General features: G+C 38.2%; 1 protein-coding gene across 1 annotated transcript in view; it reads right to left on the reverse strand.

Moving 5' to 3' along the window:
- The window catches only part of LOC114459132 (NLR family CARD domain-containing protein 3-like), a 331,402-nt gene extending 314,046 nt beyond the window's left edge, over positions 1 to 17,356 (reverse strand). Inside the window, exons 1-2 of the mRNA XM_028441486.1 lie at positions 17,305 to 17,356; positions 15,324 to 17,118 (exon numbers count right to left, since the gene is read on the reverse strand). Of these exons, the coding sequence (XP_028297287.1) occupies positions 15,324 to 17,118; positions 17,305 to 17,341 (1,832 nt within the window). The 5' untranslated portion in view covers positions 17,342 to 17,356. The remainder of the gene's footprint in view (positions 1 to 15,323; positions 17,119 to 17,304) is intronic.
- Positions 17,357 to 25,458: the final 8,102 nt, after the last annotated feature.

Raw genomic sequence — 25,458 nt, forward strand, 5'->3', positions numbered from 1 at the left:
GTCACCAGACGTGCTCCTTGCTGTGAGCTGGACTCAAACCCACAACCTGCTGCCAACACAAAGCCTGGGTCACACACACACACAGCAGGATAATAATAAGATTATTATACCTGTGCAAGTGAGAGGTTCCCACATCCTCCAACTGTGTTTTTCTCACTGTAACATATCAGGAAAATGTGTTTTTAATTTTCTATTATCAACTACATTATAATTGTTATGTATTTGTTTAAGATGTGCTCTTGTATTAATATGTACTTTAACATTAAAAAATTAATGTAGTCTATCATACCAATATCTTTATTTGCTTTGGTTTGGCCTTTTGAAATGTCCAGTTTGCCGACAGTAAAAAAATAATAATAATAATAATAATAATAATAATAATAATAATAATAATAATAATAACAGAAGATATTAATGTAATCACTTTTTGAAAATAAAAAAAACCAATAATATTCTGTCCTGGCTGACAGATAGTGAACAAATTTGAGAGACCCAGTAGATTGACTGAAGTTGCTTTACTGAATCTTCCCGTACTTTTTTGTAAAACTGCAAGACAATGAAATTAACACAATGTTACAAATTGAAATTAAATATATGCAATAACACTGGTCACACTTTCGTTCTTCCTTTTCAGGTTATAAATCAGGAAAGTACATCACACTATTAAATAAGGCAAACATCTTTTTTACAGTATGCTTCCACAGGTAAATAACAGCATAAACACAGTAAACAGCAATACTGGTTCACACATAAACATAGCATATAACACAAACAAGGTCTGACAATTAACTGAATTAGTCATAGCAGCTAAACTAGCTTCTTGCTATTGCTTAGCTTCACGATTAGCGTTAGCATAGTTAGCACGGTTTTTGTCACTTAAAATAAATGTCTCAAACACTCTCTTAAAGATCACAGTGCCACAAAACAACACAAATAATAATTTGCATTCATACTCACTGTTAGTTCCCTTCCAAGACTCAGACAACCAACACTCTGTGGTGGAGCACTTGTAGCTTATGCAGGAACAAAGAAAGTTCCTGGTCCTTAACACTGCAGTAACTTAAAAACACCACCAGGGGGACTTAACCCTTTCAATCCCTGACAGGAGTCAGAACAAATAACATTCATTGAATGATGTCAAAGTGTAATAAATGCAGCTTTTTAAAAAAGAAAATAATTTACTATAATGTACATTATACTGTTAAATTAAAAAACTAAACTTAGATTTTATCTAAACAAAATATAAAAAGTCTATTTAAGAATTACATGTTTTATTGTGTAAAGTTCTGTCATGTGTTAAAGGTCTCAGACTGAAGACAAATAAACTAATGAAGTTCCTGTGTAAACAGGAGAAAACATGAAGAAGACGACAGTACGTCTGTTCAGAGCAGCTTCACTCAGCATTCTCTTTTATTCATCAATATTTAAAATGAATTAATTTTTACTGACTGTCTTTTCTCTGTATAACATCATTTTCAGTCACACAATAGACATATGTACACAAATCACCATTACCATATTTCTAAGTGTGAACAGTGTAAAACTGCATAGATTAACTTTATTTCAGCCATTAAACAGAATTAAATTCTTTCAGCCCTTAATTACTTTACCTTTAGTTCAAATATACCTCAGGTAAACCATCAAAATAATATCAAAAATAAACATATTTATCTGTGTTTCCTTGTTAAAACAACTACAAGCTTTTATATACTTTTATCATTCAACATGTTTAACAATGACTATAACCTAATAATATTCACATTTACATTTTTACCAGAAACACAATATTTATTACTGAGTGAAATGTACTGGAGCAATAACTTAAACTAGACTCTTATTTTGTAGTAACCACAAACACATTACGATCAGCAATGCCATTTTGGCCTGCACGTAACACAGATTAAAAGTACCTGCTTCTTAACAAAAACATTCTTTAACTACCTTTCAATTATGTTTTAGCTTGTCTTTTAGTGTTAAACCACATTCTTACACATGTTGACATGTTTTCAAGCTTCACAAACCTGTGTAAACAGGAGAAAAGATGAGGAATACGACAGTGTGTCTGTTCAGTACAGCATGACTCAGCAAACTGAGGAAACAACGAGTTCACTAACAAAGAGAGTTCATGAAAAAAACACGGCACCACACTGCCTCCTACTGGTAGAACTGAGATAAGCAGTTTGTTTTAAATTGAAGCTTTGTGTCCTTTAACACAGTCATTAACCAACTGAAATGACTGATATTACAGAGAGTTAAATAACTCTTACAATAAAACATTAGCCAAATACAAACATAAAATAAAAACACCTTTGTGTGTGTGTGTCACACATGCACCATTATCTTTCCTCTTTCTCACTGTACTGTGTAAAGGCCCATGTGTGTGTGTAAATATCTCCTATTATTTATTACCACGTTTATTTATCTGCTGCTGCTGAAACACTGCAAATTTCCCCTGCAGATGTTTGGAGTTTCCACATCTGTATCCTCAGCTAAAAGTTGGACTTGTTTTATCTTGTGAGGTGTGTAAGAATTTGAAGATGCAAGATACTGTGTTGTTGTTATTTGTTGATGTTAATATATTTTATTTTATTTTAAACTGTTTTTAAGTTGCCATTTACATGCACCTGGCAACAGCCTCGTCTCCCTTCCAGATGTGGACCTATTTGTTTTGGAGGAGCCAAATAAATGATGAAATACATAAATACATAATTTGTTGTCACTTAATACTGTTAACTAATAAAATGCACCTGTAGAACTGTTGTATAAAAGTAATAACACACTGTAAATCATGCTGTTGTGCTGAATATCAGCACTGGTGTGATTTCAGCACAACAGCTTGTGTAAAATTGTTTAAGTGATAAATAGACAAATATAAATAAGGACAACTGTACTTTGAATCTTACCAGTGAGAGAACAGGACACGTGCTGGATGGTGGTGGTGTGTATTAAGTGTGTTTTTTAACCTACAGGGTGAAAGTTCTGTGATGTGGTCGTACGTACGTGCTGTGAATTCTTTGTTAATGCCATGCTTTTGTGTAAGTGTCTAATCTATCAGAGTGTTGTACTGATGTAGGTATAATAAATACTATCTACAGTCATTAGGACCTCCTACAAAGTCCAGCAGAAGAGCTCACCTACTCCAGGGTCAGCCTTCTATGAGGCACAGACCTGCCATGCCCCTCCCTCATCCTGATGGGATCCATCAAACAAAGAACATAGGGAGATGTTAGTGTCATGTAGAGTCCTACTTTCAGACTGTGGTGAGTGTGTGAGGATCAGTGTACTGTGAGACCCTCTACTGTCATGTTTACCATCACCACAGTGCCCTCCACAGTAATGTGGACGTCAGGAGAGGGGGGTCCTCATTCTCTAGTGCTGTTGACACATGGCCCATTCCCCATTAAAGTGTGGCCCTTCATATAGAAGGTATTCTCTGCAGTTATCTGCTGGTAACTGCAGGGAATAAGTGAAAAAAAGAGGTAGTTTAAGTTGTAAAAGTTACAAGGTCATGATGAACCAATTACACAGTTATAAAATAAAGTCACATCAATGAACTGACAGCTCAGTGACTAGGTTCACATCTTATATCACACATTTATGGAGACTTATTTCTCTAAAATTAGTGTTTTGATCATGTTTGTTTTACAAATACAGAGTAGCCAGTATTAGTGCACAAAGTAACAATAAGTGCAGGCTCAGATATTTATATACTGCATTTTATATAGATTTATATTTGACAAAGTGAAAGTATAGAATACAGTTGTATGACATCATGTGTGAGGTGTTAATGTAATATATATAATTATTTAAGCTCATTCTGCCTCTTCCTGAACTGTACATCTATTTTGGAGATATTATGTATAGATTATTTTAAATGTGCAAAATAGATAAATAGAAATAGATTAATTACATTTTATGAAATATGTTTTGTAATTATTTTAAAAATGGCAGTGGGCTGACAAGATGTGAATTTTTTATTTTTTTTTATTATTACATGTTTTAATTTATTTTAGAACTTACATTTATTATTTTTTAAATATAAATATTTTTTATTTTATTTTCATTATTAAAAAATATAAAATTAAATTAAATAACATCATAATTTTAATGACTTATTTTATTTTATTATCACTAGACATTTCAGGTGACTCCAATTCATTTCCAGGTGACCCCACATGGGGTCATAACCCCAATGTTGAAAAACCCCTAATGTAACCACCACAGAGGAGCAGTGGGCTGCCAAGGTGTAAAATTGTTGTTGTTTTTTGTCTTTTTATTGTGGCCACCCTGAGGCACACCTGTGCAATAATCATTCTGTCTAATCAGCATGTTAATATGACACACCTGTGAGGTGGGAGGGGTTATCTCTGCTCACTAACACACATTTACACACATTTGTAACAATATTTGAGAGAAACAGATCTTTAATGTTTATAGAAAATGTTTTAGATCTTTGAGTTCAGCTCATGAAAAATGGGAGCAAAAACAAAAGTGTTTATAGTGTTGTTCAGTGTGTATATACTGTATATATATATATATATATATATATATACAAGTATTGTTCAGTGTTCTGCTCGCCTGGCTGCATCCTCAGGCCTGGGTCAGTGCTTGGGTTTACAGTAACGGTTCCTGCACAAACATTGGTCTACAATGTACTGGCCTTGGACTGTGGGATAAAACTGGTACTGGGCTTAACTTTAGACATGTTGATCCTAAATACCTGTTTTAGGTATTACCACTCACTCCTTCTCTCTGTACACAGCCACCACTATTATAGCTAAGCTCCACACTGGTCACCAGACTGGTTTGATTACACAACACAATACGCACAATATACACAACTATAACATCACATCTCACTCTCACTTTACAATAATCAGCTCTTCTCCACCCTTTCCATTTTCTACCTTGACTCCCTCTTCCCTGTTCCCTTCCCCCCATCTAGGTGTAACACTGCCCTTTCTTTTTATGTCCTCCTTTATAAAGTATGTCTTACCTTTCCTTATAGGGAGGGCTGGTGATAGTCACCATTATACAATAAAATAAATTATTTTTTTTAATTACACTAACAAAACATGCATTGCTGTCTATGAAATATTGCATTTCTTGTAATGTTGACCTTTAACATCATGTGCCGACAAAGAGAAAAACAAATAGTATTGTTATGTCAAATCTGGAAGTTTTGTTTTTTTTCACATAATGTGAATGTCAATAGAAAAACATTTTAGTCATAAGTATTTAAATTAAAAACAATCTTTGATGAGCCAACACATCACTATCTATCTTTTATCAGTATCTTGTTTTTGTGCAATGCTTTACTGTAATGATATTAATAATTTGTATTTGAAACCTGTTACTAAAATATTTAAATCAGCTTTTATTTACTTGTTTGTGTTATTTTATATGTGTATGTGAAACACTTTTATCAAAATTAAATAAAATGTCTAAAAAAATTAATTTTACTCATGTTTTCTAATTATGTAAAGCGTCTTTGTGGGTATGGTATAGACCATTATGTAAGTGTTAGAAATGATTCTGATAATAATAATATAACAATAATGTAAATATCAATTGCTTGATATAAAAAACACCATATAAGGGGGGCCAAAAGATAATCTGTCCTAGAGGCTAGTGTCGTCATTGTGTTAGTGGCTAGTGTTATTATAACATGTAAAATAAATATATTTACTGTCCTCAAAATAGATGTCATTGTTTTAGCAAAAGTGTGAAATGGTAGAAGTTCTAACATCCATTGTTCCTCACACCAGCCTCACAGTAGATAGTCAGTCACCAGATTATCTGGATACTATTTGGACCGTAACACTGTTAAGATCACCTACACCATAAAACAATGAACTTTAAACGTGAGCAGCTTTATACGAGCTAAAACATCCACACACTGAATGAAAACAGGAGCAGAAAACTGCTGAAATAAATCCTAAACAGTCCTATTGTGTGAGGAGACCTGGTCCAGGACCTGTGGAGGAAAACCACTGCACCAGTGGACTTCAGTTCTTCTTCTAATTTACTGTAAATATCCAAATATCTCACAAACAGAACAAGATTTATTTGGTTTTCTGTATTTATGTTTTGGTTTTAAGTCAGTAAAACAAAATAACCACTGTTTATTTGTTATTTTGATTTAGTTTTAAAATGTAATAACCACATAATGAAGTGTACACAGATAATAACTGTCTTTAGCCTGTTTTTATGAATATTCATAAACTACTATCTAACTGCTTCCTGGGTGTCTGTAGTTAGCAGCCCACTGCTAACCCTCTGGAATAATGGGTCAAAATACAGAGAATGAGTGAGTGATCAATAAAGTTACATTATTTTATTTATTATTGATCAGTTGATTATCCAGATGTGTCGCTGGTTTGGCTGGTCCTGAGCTCTACGTCTGGTGTCAGCAGTGAAAGTGTGGAGATGTTATCTCTGTGTGGCTACCGTTAGCTGGAGGTTAGCTGTGGGCTACATGGTGCTGTGGTGTGATGGACGTCTGATGGTGGCTCAGAGTGGGAGTTGTTGTGGTAGAATGTTCTCCTGTGCATCAGGACTTAAGGCCTGTCTGAGGGAATGGGTGAGGAAGCTCCATATACTCATACACATGACTTATTTACCTGTGATGTACCATGGTGATAATTGATAGACATCATTCCATTATGTTACATGTACCGTAATATGCAATATTACGTTAAGTTGTTTAGATTTAAACTGACTTGTCGAATACCTCTACTCTATTTTCTTCATCAACACATTAAACACACTTTATTTTTATTTATAATTGTAGTTTTAAATTATGAATGTCTTTTAAATCCTATTTTTGTGTATTTCTATAAACATAACTTTGTTTGACTGGTGCTCAGGGAGTATGGAGGACCAAACCTGCCAAATGTATAAATGTATAAATAAATACTGGAATAAATATATAAAATAATAAATAAATTCTTTTACTTTAAATGTGTGAATAAATTAATAAAAGCGATTAAATAAATGGGACATAAATAATTAAATGTCTTAAATTGATTCATACATTTATCTATTTCAACATTTATTTATTTATTTCCAAATTTCTGTGTCCGTATGCTAATGAGGTAGGAGGGACAAACCTCAGTCTCATTCAGGATTGGTCAACTGAGCGATCCAGATGAACCCAGTACTGAATTGGATTTAATTACAATTGAGTGATGACTTATATAAACTGACTGTTTGAATTTGAGGTTGTATACATATTCATACCTTGTCCTTTTGGACTCATACACTAACATTTACAGCACATTAAGGTTTAAGGTACTTGATTAGGACCTGGTCAGTATGGGGTTTGAACCCATTACCTTGGCATTATTAGCAACACGCTCTGTCCAGCTGAGCTAACTGGACTATGAAGCTCCAAAAATGTGTAAAAATATGGTTACGAGTTAAAACGTTTATGGTTCAAAACACCTAGAAAGTGGGCAGTAGACAATTCAGCAGTACTCATCCCTTAGCTTAAAGCTGCAATATGTAAATTATTTGTTGTGTTATTTGGTCAAAAATCCATAATCATCATTGAGCATATTGTAATCCAAAGTGTTCTGAGTGGACAGTGAATCTCTTCTCCTTCTCCAGGCTCTGAAAATGAAGTTGATCAATACAGGATGGATGTCAGCCAATCAGAGATCTTTCTACCTACAGGATGATCCTATGAGCTGTTTAAGCATTACTATTGGCTGCTCAAGCTGCTCATCAAAAGTCAATGTGTGTTCTTGATCTGAGAGTAGATAAAGTCCCATGGCTTTATATTCCAGCAGAAATCTCTAACGTGACTTTTGTCAAATCAAGAGGAAAAATGAAGACTGAGGTGGAGAAGCAACAGAATAAAGGCACAAACATGTTCATGAGGAACAACACTGCGCAAAAAGCCCAAGAATCGAACCCCGAATATTCCAAGATATGAGTCAAATACGGTGATATCCACCTGGGATACTCTCCGAACAGCAGTTGAAGTAGATGTCATGTTCGGAGCATGTCAAACTCCGGATATGGGAACACTTTTATACTTGCCATATCCCGGAGTTCAATTCTTCCCGGATACTCCCCCCGGTCATATCTGAAGTCCGAACACCACTAGTATTTTGATTCCGAATACTGCACCGATACTCTCCCCGGTCATATCCGAAGTCCGAACACCACTAGTATTTTGATTCCGAAAACTGCACCGATACTCTCCCCGGTCATATCCGAAGTCCGAACACCACTAGTATTTTGATTCCGAATACTGCACCGATACTCTCCCCGGTCATATCCGAAGTCCGAACACCACTAGTATTTTGATTCCGAATACTGCACCGATACTCTCCCCGGTCATATCCGAAGTCCGAACACCACTAGTATTTTGATTCCGAATACTGCACCGATACTCTCCCCGGTCATATCCGAAGTCCGAACACCACTAGTATTTTGATTCCGAATACTGCACCGATACTCTCCCCGGTCATATCCGAAGTCCGAACACCACTAGTATTTTGATTCCGAATACTGCACCGATACTCTCCCCGGTCATATCCGAAGTCCGAACACCACTAGTATTTTGATTCCGAAAACTGCACCGATACTCTCCCCGACCATTTTTGAAGTCCAACAAATTATTTCAGCAGTATGCATATTTCAGTATACAATTCATGGCCCATAGGGTGACTCACCATACCCAGGACAGTTAAATGCAGTGTCCCTAACTCTATACTAGGTCCACTTAAACCTTTTCCCCTCTGTACCAATTGTCTCATCAAAAATGGCAGATCTACTTTGAAGATAGAGACTATCAAGATAAATATTAAAAACAAAAATCACTTAGTGCACATAACATTTTATTCTATCACAATAAAATTAGAATGAGGTAGGAAAAGAAACACACACACACATATATCACAAAAACAAAATTTTAATTATCTCTATCTGAGTCTTCTTCCACCTCACTCACATGCAGATAGATAGATGTTTTATCTGAACTAGGGCGGAGCCTTTTTGAAAAGTGTCCAGAGTCTGTGCATAAGTGAGTGGATCTTGGCTCGACACTTTTTTTTCTGTTATTGCCCAGTGCTTTGTGGCAGGTTTCCTTCATCTCTGACAGCTGTGTTGCTTTGGTAGAGGCAGATTTGTAAACAGTTTTTTCTTCTGGAGAGAGGATCCTCTGTCCCACTTTGACCCATTTCTTGAAAAGCTGTGTGACAAATGGGAAGAGAGGTCAGTATCCTGACCCTTTTTTTTTCAGCTGTCCTGACATGAACACAAGACCCACTTTAAATATTTAATCCGATACGTTTCTTGGCTAACACAATGTAACAAAACAATTATGGGTCCTTAAATTATGACAATAAATGATAACAGAAACAAATCCATTGCTGTTATTAATTGTTGTTCCAATTGGTTTACTGATGCATTAACCTTAGCTCAACAGCTTGTCGCAGGCAATTAAAATGTCTTAAAGAGTCACTTTAGAAATAGCCTGTATACACTTTGTTTACAGGTGATTGATAAATACCATGATCAATAAATGCAGCAGTATGGAGCATGGCAATAACACTGGATCTCTCCTGGTGGTAAGAGTCTTCCTACTCTTTACATCCTCCTTGGTCCCATTCAGGTCCTGTTCCTCACTGGCCTCGTAGGATTCTAAAGCCATGTTGCAGGCTCCTAGTGAAGAAAATGACAACACAAAAACTATGTCATGAATTCATACTAAATGTATTATTTTAAGGCATCTGAAAAGGATAATGATCACTCAAATACATTAGCAGACAATTACCAATTAGGTCCCCAGATTAATGTGATCAGACTTACTTCTAACTTGGCTTGTGCCCCAGTGTGGCTCAGCATCTTAAATGGCCCCCATCACAGCCATGGTCACGTTTTCATTGTGATCAGAACAGAATCTGTGGTGATGGTGGAGGTAGAAGATACTCATCATTCAGCAAAACATGTTACAAAAAAAAAACAAAAAAAATCTAACTAACTGTGTTTTGAAATTTTCACAAACAGTGGCAATTCAGAGGAAAAAGACAAAAAACATACTTATCCTCTGGCTAGACCTTCCATTGCAGCTCTGTGAGGCTTCTATATGTATGACGGACCAAGCCCTGTATGAATATAAATACAGTGGTGATCAAATGTGTGCAATGTAGAGGAGAGACATAAATACATGCTTGGACATACAATCTAGCCATAGTACATGGATTCTTCGACATGCAATACACCAGTGGTTCTCAACCTGTGGGTTGGGACCCTCCCACTCTATTAGAGTTTTTTTTTCCGATTGCTAACAAGTATTCGTTGAAACTGAAGTGACATGTTCAAAACTCTAAACACAGCTCATTCAACCACAACACTAACAAATAATCTCACTTTGGAAACACATCTAGTCACTCTGAGCACACTGAACTACAAAATACTCACAACAAAGAGCATTACATTGTCAGGTAAATCAGTATTTTAATACAAAATAAGATCTCTGCACAAAAACAATATAAAAATTACTGTAAACAAAAAAATAATCTATAGGGTACAGTTATATAAAACACAAAATACTATAATCAATATATTTCGTTTAGCTGATGTGTTTTGAACAGTGTGTTAGCATTTTCAAAATGTGCTGTAAACATTTAGTGTTTTGCAGGTGGTGAACTAATTATAATAACTCATCATTATTAATAATAAAAAACTAGTGAGTGAGAAGAGTTGATGATTGTTGTTGACTGTGGTCAGTGAATGTGTTTTGTGTGAAAACAATGAAAAATGAGTCACAGTTTAGTCCACATGGACTGAGAGTTTTGCAGACCGTGTTCAGAGTTTTAAACATGTGACTTCAGATTAGACCAATGTTTGTTAGCATTGAAAAAACACTAATACACCTGAAAAATAGTCACACTGACCAAAAACAAATCTAATATAATAACACTTACCCTCCTTGATCTTAATCGGTCACGTCTGAGCTGAACTCTTCACAGCTACGACGAAGATGTGGTTGTTGTACTGAAGCTCCTGCAGTAGACGTTCCCCTGCTACCCTGATTTGCATGTGTATAGCTCACAGCATTTTCATTTACATGTTAAAGCCTCTCCTAGAATTGAGGGGGAAGGTCATGGGGGTCCTCCCCCCAGAAATGTTTTAACAAAAGGCATGCAAATTCCTGCATTTTAGCTGCAAGAACAAGTAAAAATTCTTACTAAAAACGTTATAATTTTTTAATATTTTTTCTGAACTCAGTCACACTTCTGTCACAACCAGTGTTGTTCTAGTTACTGAAAAAACGTAACTAGTTACTGTTACTAGTTACTTCATTCACAAATGAACTCAGTTACTATTTTGATTACTTACCCCAAAAACTAATGAGTTACATGAAAAAGTAACTTTGAAGTTACTTAGAATTAAAAAATGCATTATTTCTTGGGTCATCTGTGTCTGTACAGCTTCATATCAGTGCTGTATCAGAAAAGAATCCACTGTTGATCATCTCTGTGGGGGAGGAATAGTGGTTAATGAAGCTGACTTGTAATCAGAGGTTCAGAGGTTTGAATCCCTCCTACTCCTCCTGTATTAACATTGCTTTGGATAAAAGCCTCTGGTAAATGAAATGTTATTGTATCCAACCCTACAGTTTATAATCATTTACATTAACAGTACTAAACTCTGCTCAGTATTAATCTTTACAAATACCAATCTGACTGAAACACTAAGTATTCTATTCTTTCAATACCAGTTTATTTACCTGAGACCAGCAGAAACTGAAGATGTTACAAGGAATTCTGAAATAAATAACACAAAACAACCTGAATATTATTCAGAATCAAAGATCAAAACTTAAAGTGGCTTCAGCTTCATAAAATCAGTTGTGTTTAGCTCTTAGAATGTTCCTTTACTAAGGCATCAAAGAATGTAATGGGCTCCAAGATAATCTAAAGAACAACACAGCTTCTCATGGGCAGTCAAAGATTGACTTTAGCACAACCATGTACATAAGCAATGAGACAAATCAGATATAAAAACTGGGGCAGATTGAAACTAAAAAGACAGTTTGGAAGAAAAATACACAATCTCTAAATTTTTAACAAATAATTCTAATTTAAATACTAAACTTAATACACATTAAACAACTCACATACAGATACCAAATAAATCAAATAAAGCAGGCACAAAAGACCCCTAAATGATAAAAAATAATAAATCAATTAATAGATCTTTAACATAAATTGTATTGCTTTAAATCAGCAGTAAATGTAATCTTTAACTAACTACAAGAAATCGATCATTTGATTTGTAAATGTAAAAGATCTTCTAATTAAAAGAATACTGTAGATATACACTTTTGAAATCTATGATTTGGCCTTTATAATTTATGTATGTCTTTATCTTTGATTTTGCAGAATGGCAACGATTACATGATGTTTTTGCATTCGGAATTATTTACTTCGATTTAAATCATTCGGAATTAAAGTGGTAATTCCCGAACAAGGTTTACATGGAAAACAGGTTTATTCGTCTTTAGATAATTCCGCTTTAGGGCTGGGGGTTGGGAAGGCTCTGACTGGACAGGGGGCAGGGGTTTATCAGGAAAAACATACAACAAACATTTTATTGTCGTCTATGAAACAGAAGACCACACACGAGAATTGTTTTCACCTTTATTTTGATTTAGTTTTGAAGCATCAGCTAAACAGTAACACACGGTTTCAGTTTGGACCACGGAGCGGAAGGAGATATGAACTAATCACTGGTAAAAATCCCAGTAAAACTCTGAAAACAATCACCACGAATAAATATTTGCTCTCTGGTAAAGACAGTAGCTCTCACAACAGGTAAAATGATAAACTGGTGATATTACAGCCTGAGAATGCAGTACTGGGACACATTTACTCCGGGGGGTCCTAGTGCCAGCCGTCCGATGAAGCCTGTTACGTTTACCGAGGTCCGTGTGTGTTTAATAAGTCAGTGTGTGTCCGTGTGAAAGTCTGCATGCTTATGCCTTTGTCCATCCACTCTTTTCATTATATCCATGTCTTTTAAGGCTCTTATCAAATAGTCTAGGCTGGAGTCCGGGCCGTCGCTATCTTGGATTATGTCGTCACCAGCGCGTCATCTTCGCAAGTTGCGCATGCGCAAAACAATACAGATTAAATTAAAGCGGCTTTAACCAAGTTAAGTGTTTACAAGAAAGAGGAATTATCTCATTTGGAATTAAAAACGGAATAAACCAGCCACATAATTTGGAATTAACTTTAATTCGGAATTAAATTAGCATTAGGAATTATGTGTTTACGAGTTCAGGTTAAGGGGAATTAAATTTTACTCCGCTTTAAAGAGGAATTAAAGCTCCTATGTAAACGTAGCCAATGTGCGACCAACCCAGCATACCAACCAGGCCAAGATTTTGTATATTGCTTCACATATTGTACATTTTGTGTTTCTTATTATTCCTTATATTTGACATTATATATTTGACTTCTTCTTTTTGGAAATTGCCTCTCATATTTTATTTTATGTGGGTAATGCTGTTCTTTCTTTCGCACCATCACACAAAGACAAGTTCCTGGTCGATGGTTCATGGTTCAACTAGTCTGGGACACTCAGATGTTCTGCCCTCTATCCTGTTCTGATAGTCCTTCTGTTCACTAACCCCAACCAGTTGAGGCAGATGACTACCACCTCTGAACCTGGTTCTGCTGGAGATTTCTTCCTGTTAAAAAAAATGTGGAGTTTTTTCTTCCCACTGTCGCTAAATGCTTGTTCATGTGGATCTTGTTGGGTTTTTTTCTTTCTTACTACTTTGAGACGAAAGTTGAACTGAATTGAATATTTGACCAGATATGGTGCATATCAACAAAACTCCGGATATGCATCAGAAATGTCCGTATTCTCGACAGAATCAAAAACCGGATATTTAGGGATTCTGGGTGTTTTCACCCTGAGGACATTTCCGGAACACATATATGACAAAATCTAAATACTGTTAGTATCCTAACACAATATACTGTCTTCATGAAGAATATTGGGTCCGTATTTGACCAGATATGGGGCATATCAAAAAACTCCGAATATGCATCAGAAAAGTCCGTATTCTCGACAGAATCAAAAACCGGATATTTAGGGATTCTGGGTGTTTTCACCCTGATGACATTTCTGGAACACATATATGACAAACTCTAAATACTGTTAGTATCCTAACACAATATACTGTCTTCATGAAGAATATTGGGTCCGTATTTGACCAGATATGGGGCATATCAAAAAAACTCCGGATATGCATCGGAAATGTCCGTATTCCCGACAGAATCAAAAACCGGATATTTAGGGATTCTGGGTATTTTCAACCTGAGGACATTTCCGGAACACATATATGACAAAATCTAAATACTGTTAGTATCCTAATACAATATACTGTCTTCATGAAGAATATTGGGTCCGTATTTGACCAAATATGGGGCATATCAAAAAAACTCCGGATATGCATCGGAAATGTCCGTATTCTCGACAGAATCAAAAACCGGATATTCTCGATTCTTGCTCTTCTTGCGCAGTGAGAGTTCAAGTTTTAGTGTGTGACCCAGACAAAGGGACAGAGTGTAAAGTTTGTTTTATTTTTAATAAATAAAGCTCTACTTTCATTATGTTCCTCCTGTGTCTCTTATTCTCAATAAACTGTTATTGTGATGTGTAGTTTTCACTCAATAATATTAGTAATAATAATAATTAGTATCAATAATATTATAATTATTATTATAATAAAAATGGGAGGGGCATATGACCATACGTCCCAACGGTGACCAATGAGTGAGGGACTTTCTGTCCAATCACAGGTGATTTTACTTCTGAACTGTCTGTGGTTTCATCCAATGGTTGGTTAGTTTCAGTCAGACAGGCTAGACATTGAGTTTTGAAAGACATTCACAGTGGGGGGGGGGGGGGGGGGGGGGACGACTTCTCAGTGAACTGCTGATAATCCTGGGCGTTTACAGGAATTATCAGACATTCACAGGGTGGATTATCTCAGTTTTCATGCAGTGAAGACAATGTTGATGGAACATGTGATCCACTGACCTGAGAGAGTCCAGTTTACAGTGAGGACTCTTCAGTCCTTCACACAGCAGCTTCACTCCTGAATCATGCAGATCATTGTTACTCAGGTCCAGATGTTTCACACTGGAGGACTGAGAGCTGAGGACTGAGGACAGAGCTGCACAGCTTCTCTCTGAGAGACCACAGGAACTCAACTTGATGAAGAATCAGAGAAACCTTACAGATGTTTGTCTGTGAGAGAATTAAAGACATGTTCTTCTAAAGTCACATACTCAATTTTCTTGGAGGCTTTGATCACTGGGAGCAGCTTCAGAAAAGCTTCCTCTGAAGGAGAGAATCTCTTCAGGTCAAATACATCCAGATGTTCTTGTGATGACAGTAAGATGAAGACCAGAGCTGACCACTGAGCAGCAGACAGTTTCTCTGTGGAGAGACTTCCTGATCTCATGTACCGTTGGATCTCCTCCAGCAGAGAGCGATCATTCACTTCATTCAGACAGTGGAACAGGTTGATGCTTCTCTCTGCGGACAAACTCTTACTCAGCTTCTTCTTGATGTATTCAACTGTTGTCTGATTGGTCTGTGAGTCACTTCCTGTCTGTGTCAGCAGGCCTTGTAGGAGCCTCTGATTGGTTGGCAGTGAAAGACCCAGCAGGAAGCGAAGGAACAAGTCCAAGTGTCCATTTGGACTCCGTAAGGCCTCGTCCACAGCGCTCTGATGGAGAAGGTTTAAGTCAGGCTCAACTCCACTATGGGGAAGGTTCAGTGGTTGATGTTCCAGCAGGTTAACTTTAGAGCAGATGAAGGTCTGATGGACATGAAGAGCAGCCAGAAACTCCTGAAGGCTCAGGTGGATGAAGGTGAACACCTTGTCCTGGTACAGGCAGCTCTGCTCTCTGAAGACCTGTGTGAACACTCCTGAGCACACTGAGGCTGCTCTGAGGTCCATGCCACACTCTGTCAGGTCACTCTCATAGAAGATCAGCTTTCCTTTCTGCAGCTGCTCAAAAGCCAGTTTTCCCAGAGACTTCATCATCTCCCTGTTTTGTGGATTCCAGTGTGGATCTGTGGCAGCTCCTCCATCAAACTTCACCATCTTGACTTTGTTCTGAAGGACCACATAGTGGCTGTAGATCTGAGTCAGAGTCCTGGGCAGCTCTCTCTCCTCTCTGCTCTTCAACACGTCCTCCAGAACTGTAGCAGTGATCCAGCAGAAGAGCGGGATGTGGCACATGATGTGGAGGCTACGACACGTCCTGATGTGGGAAATGATCTTGCTGACCTGCTCCTTATCTGTGGACCTCCTCCTGAAGTACTCGTCCTTCTGAGGGTCCGTAAACCCTCTGACCTCTGTCACCATGTCCACAAACTCAGGAGGGATCTGATTGGCTGCTGCAGGCCGTGTGGTTATCCAGAGGCGGGCTGATGGAAGCAGTTCTCCTCTGATGAGGTTTATCAGCAGAACCTCCACTGAGGTGGACTCTGAAACATCAGTCAGGGTCTGAGTGCTGAGGAAGTCCAGAGGGAGCCGACACTCATCCAGACCATCCAAGATGAACAAAACCAGGAAGTCCTGGAAGCTGCAGATTCCTGCTTCTTTGCTTCCAGAGAAGAAGTGATCAACAAGTCCCACCAAGCTGAAGCTCCTCCCCCTCAACATATTCAGCTCTCTGAAGGTCAGTGGGAATGTGTAGTGGACCTCCTGCTGGGCTTTGTCTTCAGCCCAGTCCACAGTGAACTTGTGTGTTAAGAGTGTTTTCCCAATGCCAGCCACGCCCTTTGTCATCATTGTCCTGATTGGTCGAGGTCTTCCAGGAGGGGCTTTAAAGAGCTCTTCTAGTGTGATGGCTCTTTCTGCTGTGTCTGATCTCCTGGATGCTGTTTCTATCTGTATGACCTCATGTTCCTGGTTGACCTCTCCACCCCCTCCCTCTGTGATGTAGAGCTCTGTGTAGATCTCCTTCAGGAGGGTTGGACTTCCTGCTTTAGCCACGCCCTCAGACACACACTGGAACTTCTTCTTCAGCTTGGACTTCAGCTCACGTTGGTATCTAGCAGCCTTTGTTCCTGAATGAAGACAAACTTAATGTTAGAGTGGAGGTTTGAACATTGGAGATCAAAGTGTGTGATGTTCTCAGTCTGGATGGTTCCTCAGATTAAATGTGACTGTTGAATCGTGCTTTGAAAAAGAAAAGCCAGCTTTGTGTCCTTCATGTGATGTTCCTCACAGTGAAGATGTTCACATACTCTTACTGCTCTGCAGACGCTCAGCCAGCTCCTCCTGCTTCATCCTCTTCAGGAAATACAGTGTGATGTTCAGAAAGGCCTCCCTGCTCCTCCTCTGCTCCTCATCTTCACCCTCCATCTGACACTCTGAGCACTCTGGATCATCTCCATCCACAATCTTCTGCATGTGTTTGAGTTCAGCCTTAACAAAGCTGATGATGTTGTCCTCCAGCAGCTGGAACACAAACACATTAAAGGTGATGAGTGAGTGTGTGTGTGTGTGTGTGTACAGTGGTTTGATCACAGGCTGACACAGGTTTAGTGTCTTTGTAGACGTACACACCGTAAAGATGGAGTCAAGCTCAGCTCCAGAGGAACCATCCACACCCTCCAAGCTGCTGTGGAGAAGACACAGACACTCAGACATGCTGAGGAGCAGCTGGAGGAAAGCACAGGAAGCTCTGCTAACATCATGTGAACATCAGTAACAGTGGGTGATGTCCTGCAGAGCCACAGTGCAGTGAGTGTGGAGCAGCCTTTGGAGCTCAGCTCACGTGTGGAACATCTCAGGATGTTTCCACTGAACAGGAGAACAAGTCTGTTGGACTGAGGTTTTATTTGGTTTCAATCCTTCATAAATCTGAAGATCACACGCTGTCATCACCACTTCAAATAACATAGTCCATCAAAAGTGCTGAGTCATGTTCACCACTCACTGCACCAGATAGGGTAGCTGAGTGGGGGGTTTATGATTGGTGGTGCTACCACTCTCAACGGGTCACTTTTCACCCTGACTTTTTAACACACCACACTAAATAGGGCAAACATTTAAAACATAAAAAAATATATACTGTACATATATATATACACACAAATAATAAATAAACATGAAAACACCATACATATACTTAAGTAACTAAATAACTAGGGCTCCTGCGGTGAGGGCGGTCTCCCGTCCCCTTGAGTTGAGCAAACCAGGTGAACCAGTTTCTTCCAAAGCTGGTGGTCCCGTGTGTAGGGGAACAAAGGGTAATTAATATTCAAAAACATTAATTATTAATTTTAATATGTTCGTTGCCAGAGGTGCCATCTTGAATTGAGTTTTTAAGTGTCCTCGATCACTTTATTTTAATTAATTGCTACAGTTCCCTGTTTTGTAGTGGGTTCTTGACGTCAGAATAGAGTTTAAATGTCAATAAAAACACAGCGTTTACAGTATGTACATGTTTATTTCACAGGCTATTAACATAAGTACATGGATGATGATAAATTAGGGAGTTTCACAATTATTCACAGTGATTTTGACTCATTGGTAACACACAAAATGTACATTTTAAACAAGGATGTATGGTATATACACAGTGTTTTAGATGTTTGTGTGAATTTGTGATTTATAGGGGTTTTCTAACGCTCTGAGGAGGAAAGAACTAAAATGGAAAGTTAAAGTAATGAAATTAATAAAACTTTACCAAAATTAAAATTATGGACTATGAATTTTCTATTGAGAGAATTTGTTAAGTTATAAACCACCTTTCTGGCAGAATTGTGTGTGCGTGCACTTTACCCTCCTTTGAACAGGCGTGATGACGACAGCTCATTCTGTGTAACCAGCAGTGTGTGGGAAAAAGCTTTTCTGAGGATGTTTTCCACTCATTCGCTGTACAGGCCTGTGGGATACTGTCGGCCTGGATGGTTTCTGGTTCTTCTTCTCACACGGCACCACTCTTGGACGTCGATGGGTAGTTTAACCAACAAGTTCTCAAATCAAAGATGCTAGAGTTCGTTAAAGGTTACTCATGGGAAGCTATAAAAAATGATTGGCTCTAAAAATGGGGAAAAAGCTGCTTGGCTAATTTAAAAAATGGTGATAAAACTTAAAGTTAGTCATTGTGGAAGTGATTTGTAGCCACTTCCTGACTGGAGAGAAGTTCAAATCATTTCTCAAAATTTCTGCATCACTAAACTGAAAAACTTCTGACTGTTTAAGTCAGAAACAAAGAGGAGGACTAGATGAGACTGAGCTGAGGTCAGACTGTAAGAGAACTGAGGTCCAGAGAGCGTTGAGAGAGTTGAAGAGAGATTGATAAGAGGGAGCGAGGTCTTTATAAACATGTCAAGCTGTGATTTGATTGGGCAAACACACATTTGAGGTGTAGTTCTGATTGGGTAGCAGAAGTAAGTGGGAGTCTTAACTTTCCTGTAAAGACAAGATGGCGGGTCTGTCCCCACGTGCTTTTTAAACAAAGAGTCATAAAACTAGATAGGGTTACCATGTTAGGTCTAAAATGGAGGATGGGTGTGTGCAGATTGTATGAACCATTGAAAAATGACTTTTAATTGATTATCCCTTAAATGACTGATTTGAATTATTTCTAGCTTTAATCATAACAAAAGAGGACAAAACACTTTGATCAATGATCATGGAATATGAAGAGTTATAAACATTTCCCTTGAAAGATGGTTACATTAGTGATTAAACATGTCAGATGGAGGCACATGAGTCTCTTTCCTGTAGAGAAAAATGGTTTAAATCGGGGTCCCATGTGTGGAATTCGTTTAATTCACAGTTTTGACTTTAAAGTGTCGGACGGTGTTATAGGTTTTATTTTTATTTCTTCCTTTCCAATCTTCATGTTGAAAAAGATGTCTCTATAGTAGGGTGTCAGGTTACATCCCTACTATCTCTGTGGAATGTGTCTGTTCCTTGGGGAGGATGATGGGAGTGTCACCAAGGGGTCTGCAGGTCAGGGTGAAGAAGGGCTGGGATTTAAAAAAAATTCCATGGTCCTTTTTCCGTTTTGAGTCATAAAGGTGTGATAAAATTCCAAATGTGCGACAGTGTTTTTACCGCCTTTGAACATCAACCAGGGTCTCCTACACGTGTTAGCTTCCTCCACGGCAAGTCCGTGTTGTCTGAGATCACCTGCTATGATGTCGACCCATCGTGTGCGGGGCTAGCCTCGTGGCCATCTCCAGTATCCTGCCCTTGGGTCAAACTGGAGAGTGGCTTTCGTCAGATGGTCAGGAGGTAGGGGGAGGACGTGGCCAAACCAGCGGGTGCATCGCTGACATGTGTGGGCTCTTCATTGGAGACCCGCTGGGGCCACTTGATGTTTTTGATGATTCTGAGAGCCCTGCTATCAAAACCATCTATTCTTGCAACCAGAGTCTTGTTCAAGGGTCATGTCGCTGAGCCTTAAAGCAGGATGGAGAATGCTGCCAAGTTGTAAATTTGGAGCTTCATTTTGAGGGAGATGGAGCAATGCCGACAGAGAAGTTTCCAGAAAGACTGCAGAGCTGCGAGTAGCCTCTGGTTTTAGGTCCCCATTGTCTGTTACTGTGAAACTGAGATATACAAAGCTCTTGACAAGCTCAACAATATTGTTGCCAAGCTGAAGAGGGGGTGGATCTGGTCCATCGCCGACATGCATAAACTTGGTCTTTGTCCAGCTCACTTGAAGGCCAAGCTTCTCTGCCTCTTCACTGAATATGCCCAGAGCGTCTCTAAACTGGCTGTAGGATGTGCTGAGCAGGATGGTGTCGTCAGCATACTCCAGGTCAGTCAGATGGTAGCTGCTGAAGGACACTCTGGGCACTCGTTCACAAACCCTGGACATTAGATTGTCAATGATGAAGTTGAAGAGATCAGGGGCTGCCACATAGTCCTGCATGCCCCTAGAGATGGGAAACCAGTCAGAGTCTGTGCCATTAACACGGACACAGCTCTGCACATTGCTGTAGAGTAGATACACACAAACTAATAATAGACTGCAGCAGAGATAGTAATGACAACAGTGGAGAAACAAGATCACAGCATACCAATAAATGTGAATATTTATGACTATTGGTAAGGAGTAGGGGTGTAACGATACACAATAAGTACCTCGGTATTCAGGTCACGGCTCGGTTCATTTTCGATACAGTATGGAACAAAATGCAAAACTTACATTTTTTATTTGAAACTTTAGTAAACCAACAATGTATATAACATTATACAGAATATGAAAATAACGTTAAAAAAATACAATACTATTGTAAAGTGCTGCCTGGTAATAATATTCTCAAACAAAAAATACATTAAATATTATAGAAATAAGCTCACAGTTTGTTAACAGCTTTTAACAAAATAAAAGTACAGCACAATTCCAGCATGTAGACCTTGGTTTAGACCTTCATATTTTTGACCAGAAAAATGTACATTGTCTACAGTAAGTGCAGATCTGCTGGTAGTTACACATGATCAACATAAATGTGTTTGTTCATTCAATACTTTAGTAAACCAACAATGTATTTAACATTATACACAATATGAAAATGAAGTAAAAAAATAAAATAAAAAAATACTATACAGTTGTAAAGTGCTGCCTGGTAATAATAATATTCTCAAACAATTATAAAATAATCTCCTCACAGCTTGTTAACAGCTTTTATCTGCTGCTATAAAGACTCTGATGACAGTTGTTATAACTTTAGTCAGATCTGAATTACTAGGCAGAGGCTGCTTAAATGCTGAGTCAGCTGTTTGCACTAAGGACGTTTTATTTCTTTTCACTGTGATATTAATACTCAGGTGGGTTAGCATGTGAGTTAGCATGTTCGTCGTGTTCCTGGAAACATACCAGATCTCAGCTGAACAATGTCAGCACACTGTCCTCGTTTTCTCCTCTGGTCTTTCTCTGTTGCAGAATTTCACCCAGAAGCCAAAGTGTTCACAAGCAGGAGACTTTAGCGACAGGGGGAGGGGCCTCCAGCTCTGGTTTCTCACTAGCGTTAGCCATGACGTACACGGGCTGCACATGTAGCTGCAGGCGGAACTCACCCGTGCACAACCCTGTACCTGAACCTAACGTCCTGTACCTTAACGGTTCAATACAAACACATGTATTGTTACACCCTTAGTAAGGAGTGGCATTGGTAACTGTCTTACTGCTTCTTATAACACATTTAAAAAACAAGACCATTGATATAGTTGTGCTGTTTTTGTTTTTCTGTTTAGTTTTTATGCAATCTGATATATGATCTGTACATTTCACCAGTCTGGATTCTGTAATAGTAAGTTTGTTGTGAAATGTAGCTTTTATGACTCTGATCAATGCTGTTAAGTGGAAGGTTAAAGTCACTAATCGTATATTTGAGAATGTATTTGCAATATGAAACAAAATGATTCGTGTGTGTGTGCTGTGAGTGATCACACTCCCTCCTGTTTCCACTCAGGTGTGCTGCTTTACCAATCAACCAATGAAAACAATGAAACATCAACCAGTGGTGGTAGAGTAAAAGTACTGTTACTTCATAATATATAATTACTCTAGTAGAAGGAAAAGTACTCGTAATAATAGGTACTGGAGTAAAAGTAAAAAGTACTCAAGTAATGAGTAACTTCAGATGATATTTATTACTTTCAAAACAAACCATCACTTCCTGAATGAGAGGATATATTCATTAAAAATACTTAATAAACATAATCAACATAAGTGTAACAGTATATTTATACTATTTATACTATAGTCTAGTTTATACTATTTATACTATAGTATAGTTTATACTATTTATACTATAGTATAGTTTATAGCAGGGGTCTTCAACGTTTTCCAGGCCAAGGACCCCCAAACTGATGGAGAGATGGAGCGGGGACCCCCTACTTATATATATTGTATAAAATTGTGTTTTATATTAAACTGGTCCTATAGTGCCATGTATAAATGTACTATTGTGCATTCAATACTAAGATATTCAAATAACACAAAGGTTTATATATTCTTGTTTTTAGTTTAAACATGTGCTAGCATAATAGCTTGAGAGTGACCGCCCACTTTTTTAACCTCACTGTTGAGCTCCAGAAGACTGGGCTCTAGGCCAATCACGGGGAACCTGACAGAGATAGCGTGTCAACTACGGCCTCGTGATTGGCACAGCAGCGATAGGGGTGGGTCCTCCTCGTTGATGGGACAGGTGAATGAACCAGTGCCCAGCTTGAAAGAGCTCCTGTGTGTTGCTGAACGTGTGCATTGCTGACTGAAAGACATCTTCTGCCTCCATTTATCTGTTCACTACAGTGTGTTGGATTCATGTTAATGTGTATTTAAAGACATTTCAATTTATTGAAAAAATTGCGGGGGGAATATAAAAAAATGCCTAATCAACCAAAACTTTCGCGACCCCCCTCCAGTACCTCCACGGACCCCCTAGGGGTTGCGGACCCCCTGTTGAAGACGTCTGTAATTAGCGTGTTGTTATCGACCTTCATAGGACAGCTTCTCTCTGACAGGGAATGTTTGGTTAGTTGAAGCTAACAGAGATTAATCCAGGATATAATAATCTAGATTAGTAGCATAGGGCCTTAGTGTCAGACACTTTGTTTATTAGTTGAATCCATAAATAATAAACCTTAATAAACATTAACCTGTTCTCTAGGTTAACATTAAACATTAATGAGCACTAGAATATGAACCCTATTGTTTGTGGTGATGATATGACCTTTGACCTTTACTGCAGCGCCACCATCAGGTCAAACTTTCACTTTTACAGTTAATGGATCTGGAAAATCTTTCATCTAAATCTTTTTTAATGTGTGGTGAACATTCATAACTCTCACACAATGAACCATAGTGATTGATGTTGGTGTTATTTATTTATTTTTTACTTTATGGTTTTATTGTTTTTGTGGTTGTTTTTTGTGTGTGAGGGGTTTCACGTTTGAAAATGAAAAAATGAAATATGAGTTTTACTTTATAATGTCATGTATCAACAAATGTAAAGTCACACACACACGTTTTACACCAATGTGTGTAATTTGTGTTCATCACAATGAATAAATATCATCATGATCATCTTATGTTTAATCAATTGTATCAAATTAAGAAAAGTCATGAAATATGTAGAAGAATAAATAAATAAATGTAAATGATCCTGAACATGTGCTAGTTTTAGAACAGGTGGGATTAATCAACATTGCTGTGTGTACGACCTCTGTCCACACGCTTCATAAATACTGATTCTTTTTGTACTGGTGCACATTCTACATTTCATTGGTCTGAACGTATTTAGAACCAGTTCTATGAACGGATCAATAAATGAGGCCCCTGGACCATCAGGAAGACAACCAGCAACCTTCTTTATGTGGACTCACTGTGGGTCAGTAGATGGACCTCCTTTGAAGTTAATGGGTTTAATCATGGACCGGTCACTTCTAAAGGACACACAGCTGGGTCCAGGTCCAGATGTGGGCTTCTTCCTGGTCCTTGAACACACACACACACACACACACACACACACACACACACACACACACACACACACACACACACACACACACACACACACACACACACACTGATGTACAGAGGTGTGAGTGCTGAGCTCTGACGTGGTCTCACCTCTGATCTTCAGTCTGGATCTCATGTTGTTCCTTCACCATGTCCTGATCCATCTCCACGTCATGAGATGATGAGCTGAAAATATGAGTGTGAGACAAACAGAGCTACCTGAGTATCATGGTAAAGAGTGAAAACACACATTAGAGAAGATAAAAGATGTCAAAGCTCTGAGTTTCACAACAGATATCTGGAGCTCTGAAGTTTAACATCACACTGACTGGATGAGAGTTAGTGCTACACACTGTGATGTTAACGCTAAATGCTACACACTGTGATGCTAACGCCACATGCTACACACTGTGATGCTAACGCTAAATGCTACACCCTGTGTTGCTAACGCTAAATGCTACACACTGTGATGCTAACGCTACATGCTACACACTGTGATGCTAACGCTAAATGCTACACACTGTGATGCTAATGCTAAATGCTACACACTGTGATGTTAGCGCTAAATGCTACACACTTTGATGCTAACGCTAAATGCTACACACTCAGACGCTCTGAAGGGCCAGATTTGGCCCCTGGGCCTTGAGTTTGACACATGTGATGTAGAGTTTTCTCTAAGGGGAATGTCAATTATATGTTTACATGTGAGTAGTTATTTTCTGTGTCTTTGTGCTATACAGTGCTTGTCTTTTCCTTTGTGTATCACAATGACAGTCCATCACCAGTTTACAGTGTGGCACCAGTATGTGGACAAAGATGGAGGACAACGCCACCTTTGGACTTTCACCCAACGAAATATAACACAAGACACTCAGGCCTGTATGTTAACATGGTCCTATTTCATAAGTGACTTTAT

This window comes from Gouania willdenowi, unplaced genomic scaffold (assembly GCF_900634775.1).
Source record: "Gouania willdenowi unplaced genomic scaffold, fGouWil2.1 scaffold_269_arrow_ctg1, whole genome shotgun sequence".
Lineage (NCBI taxonomy): Eukaryota > Metazoa > Chordata > Actinopteri > Blenniiformes > Gobiesocidae > Gouania > Gouania willdenowi.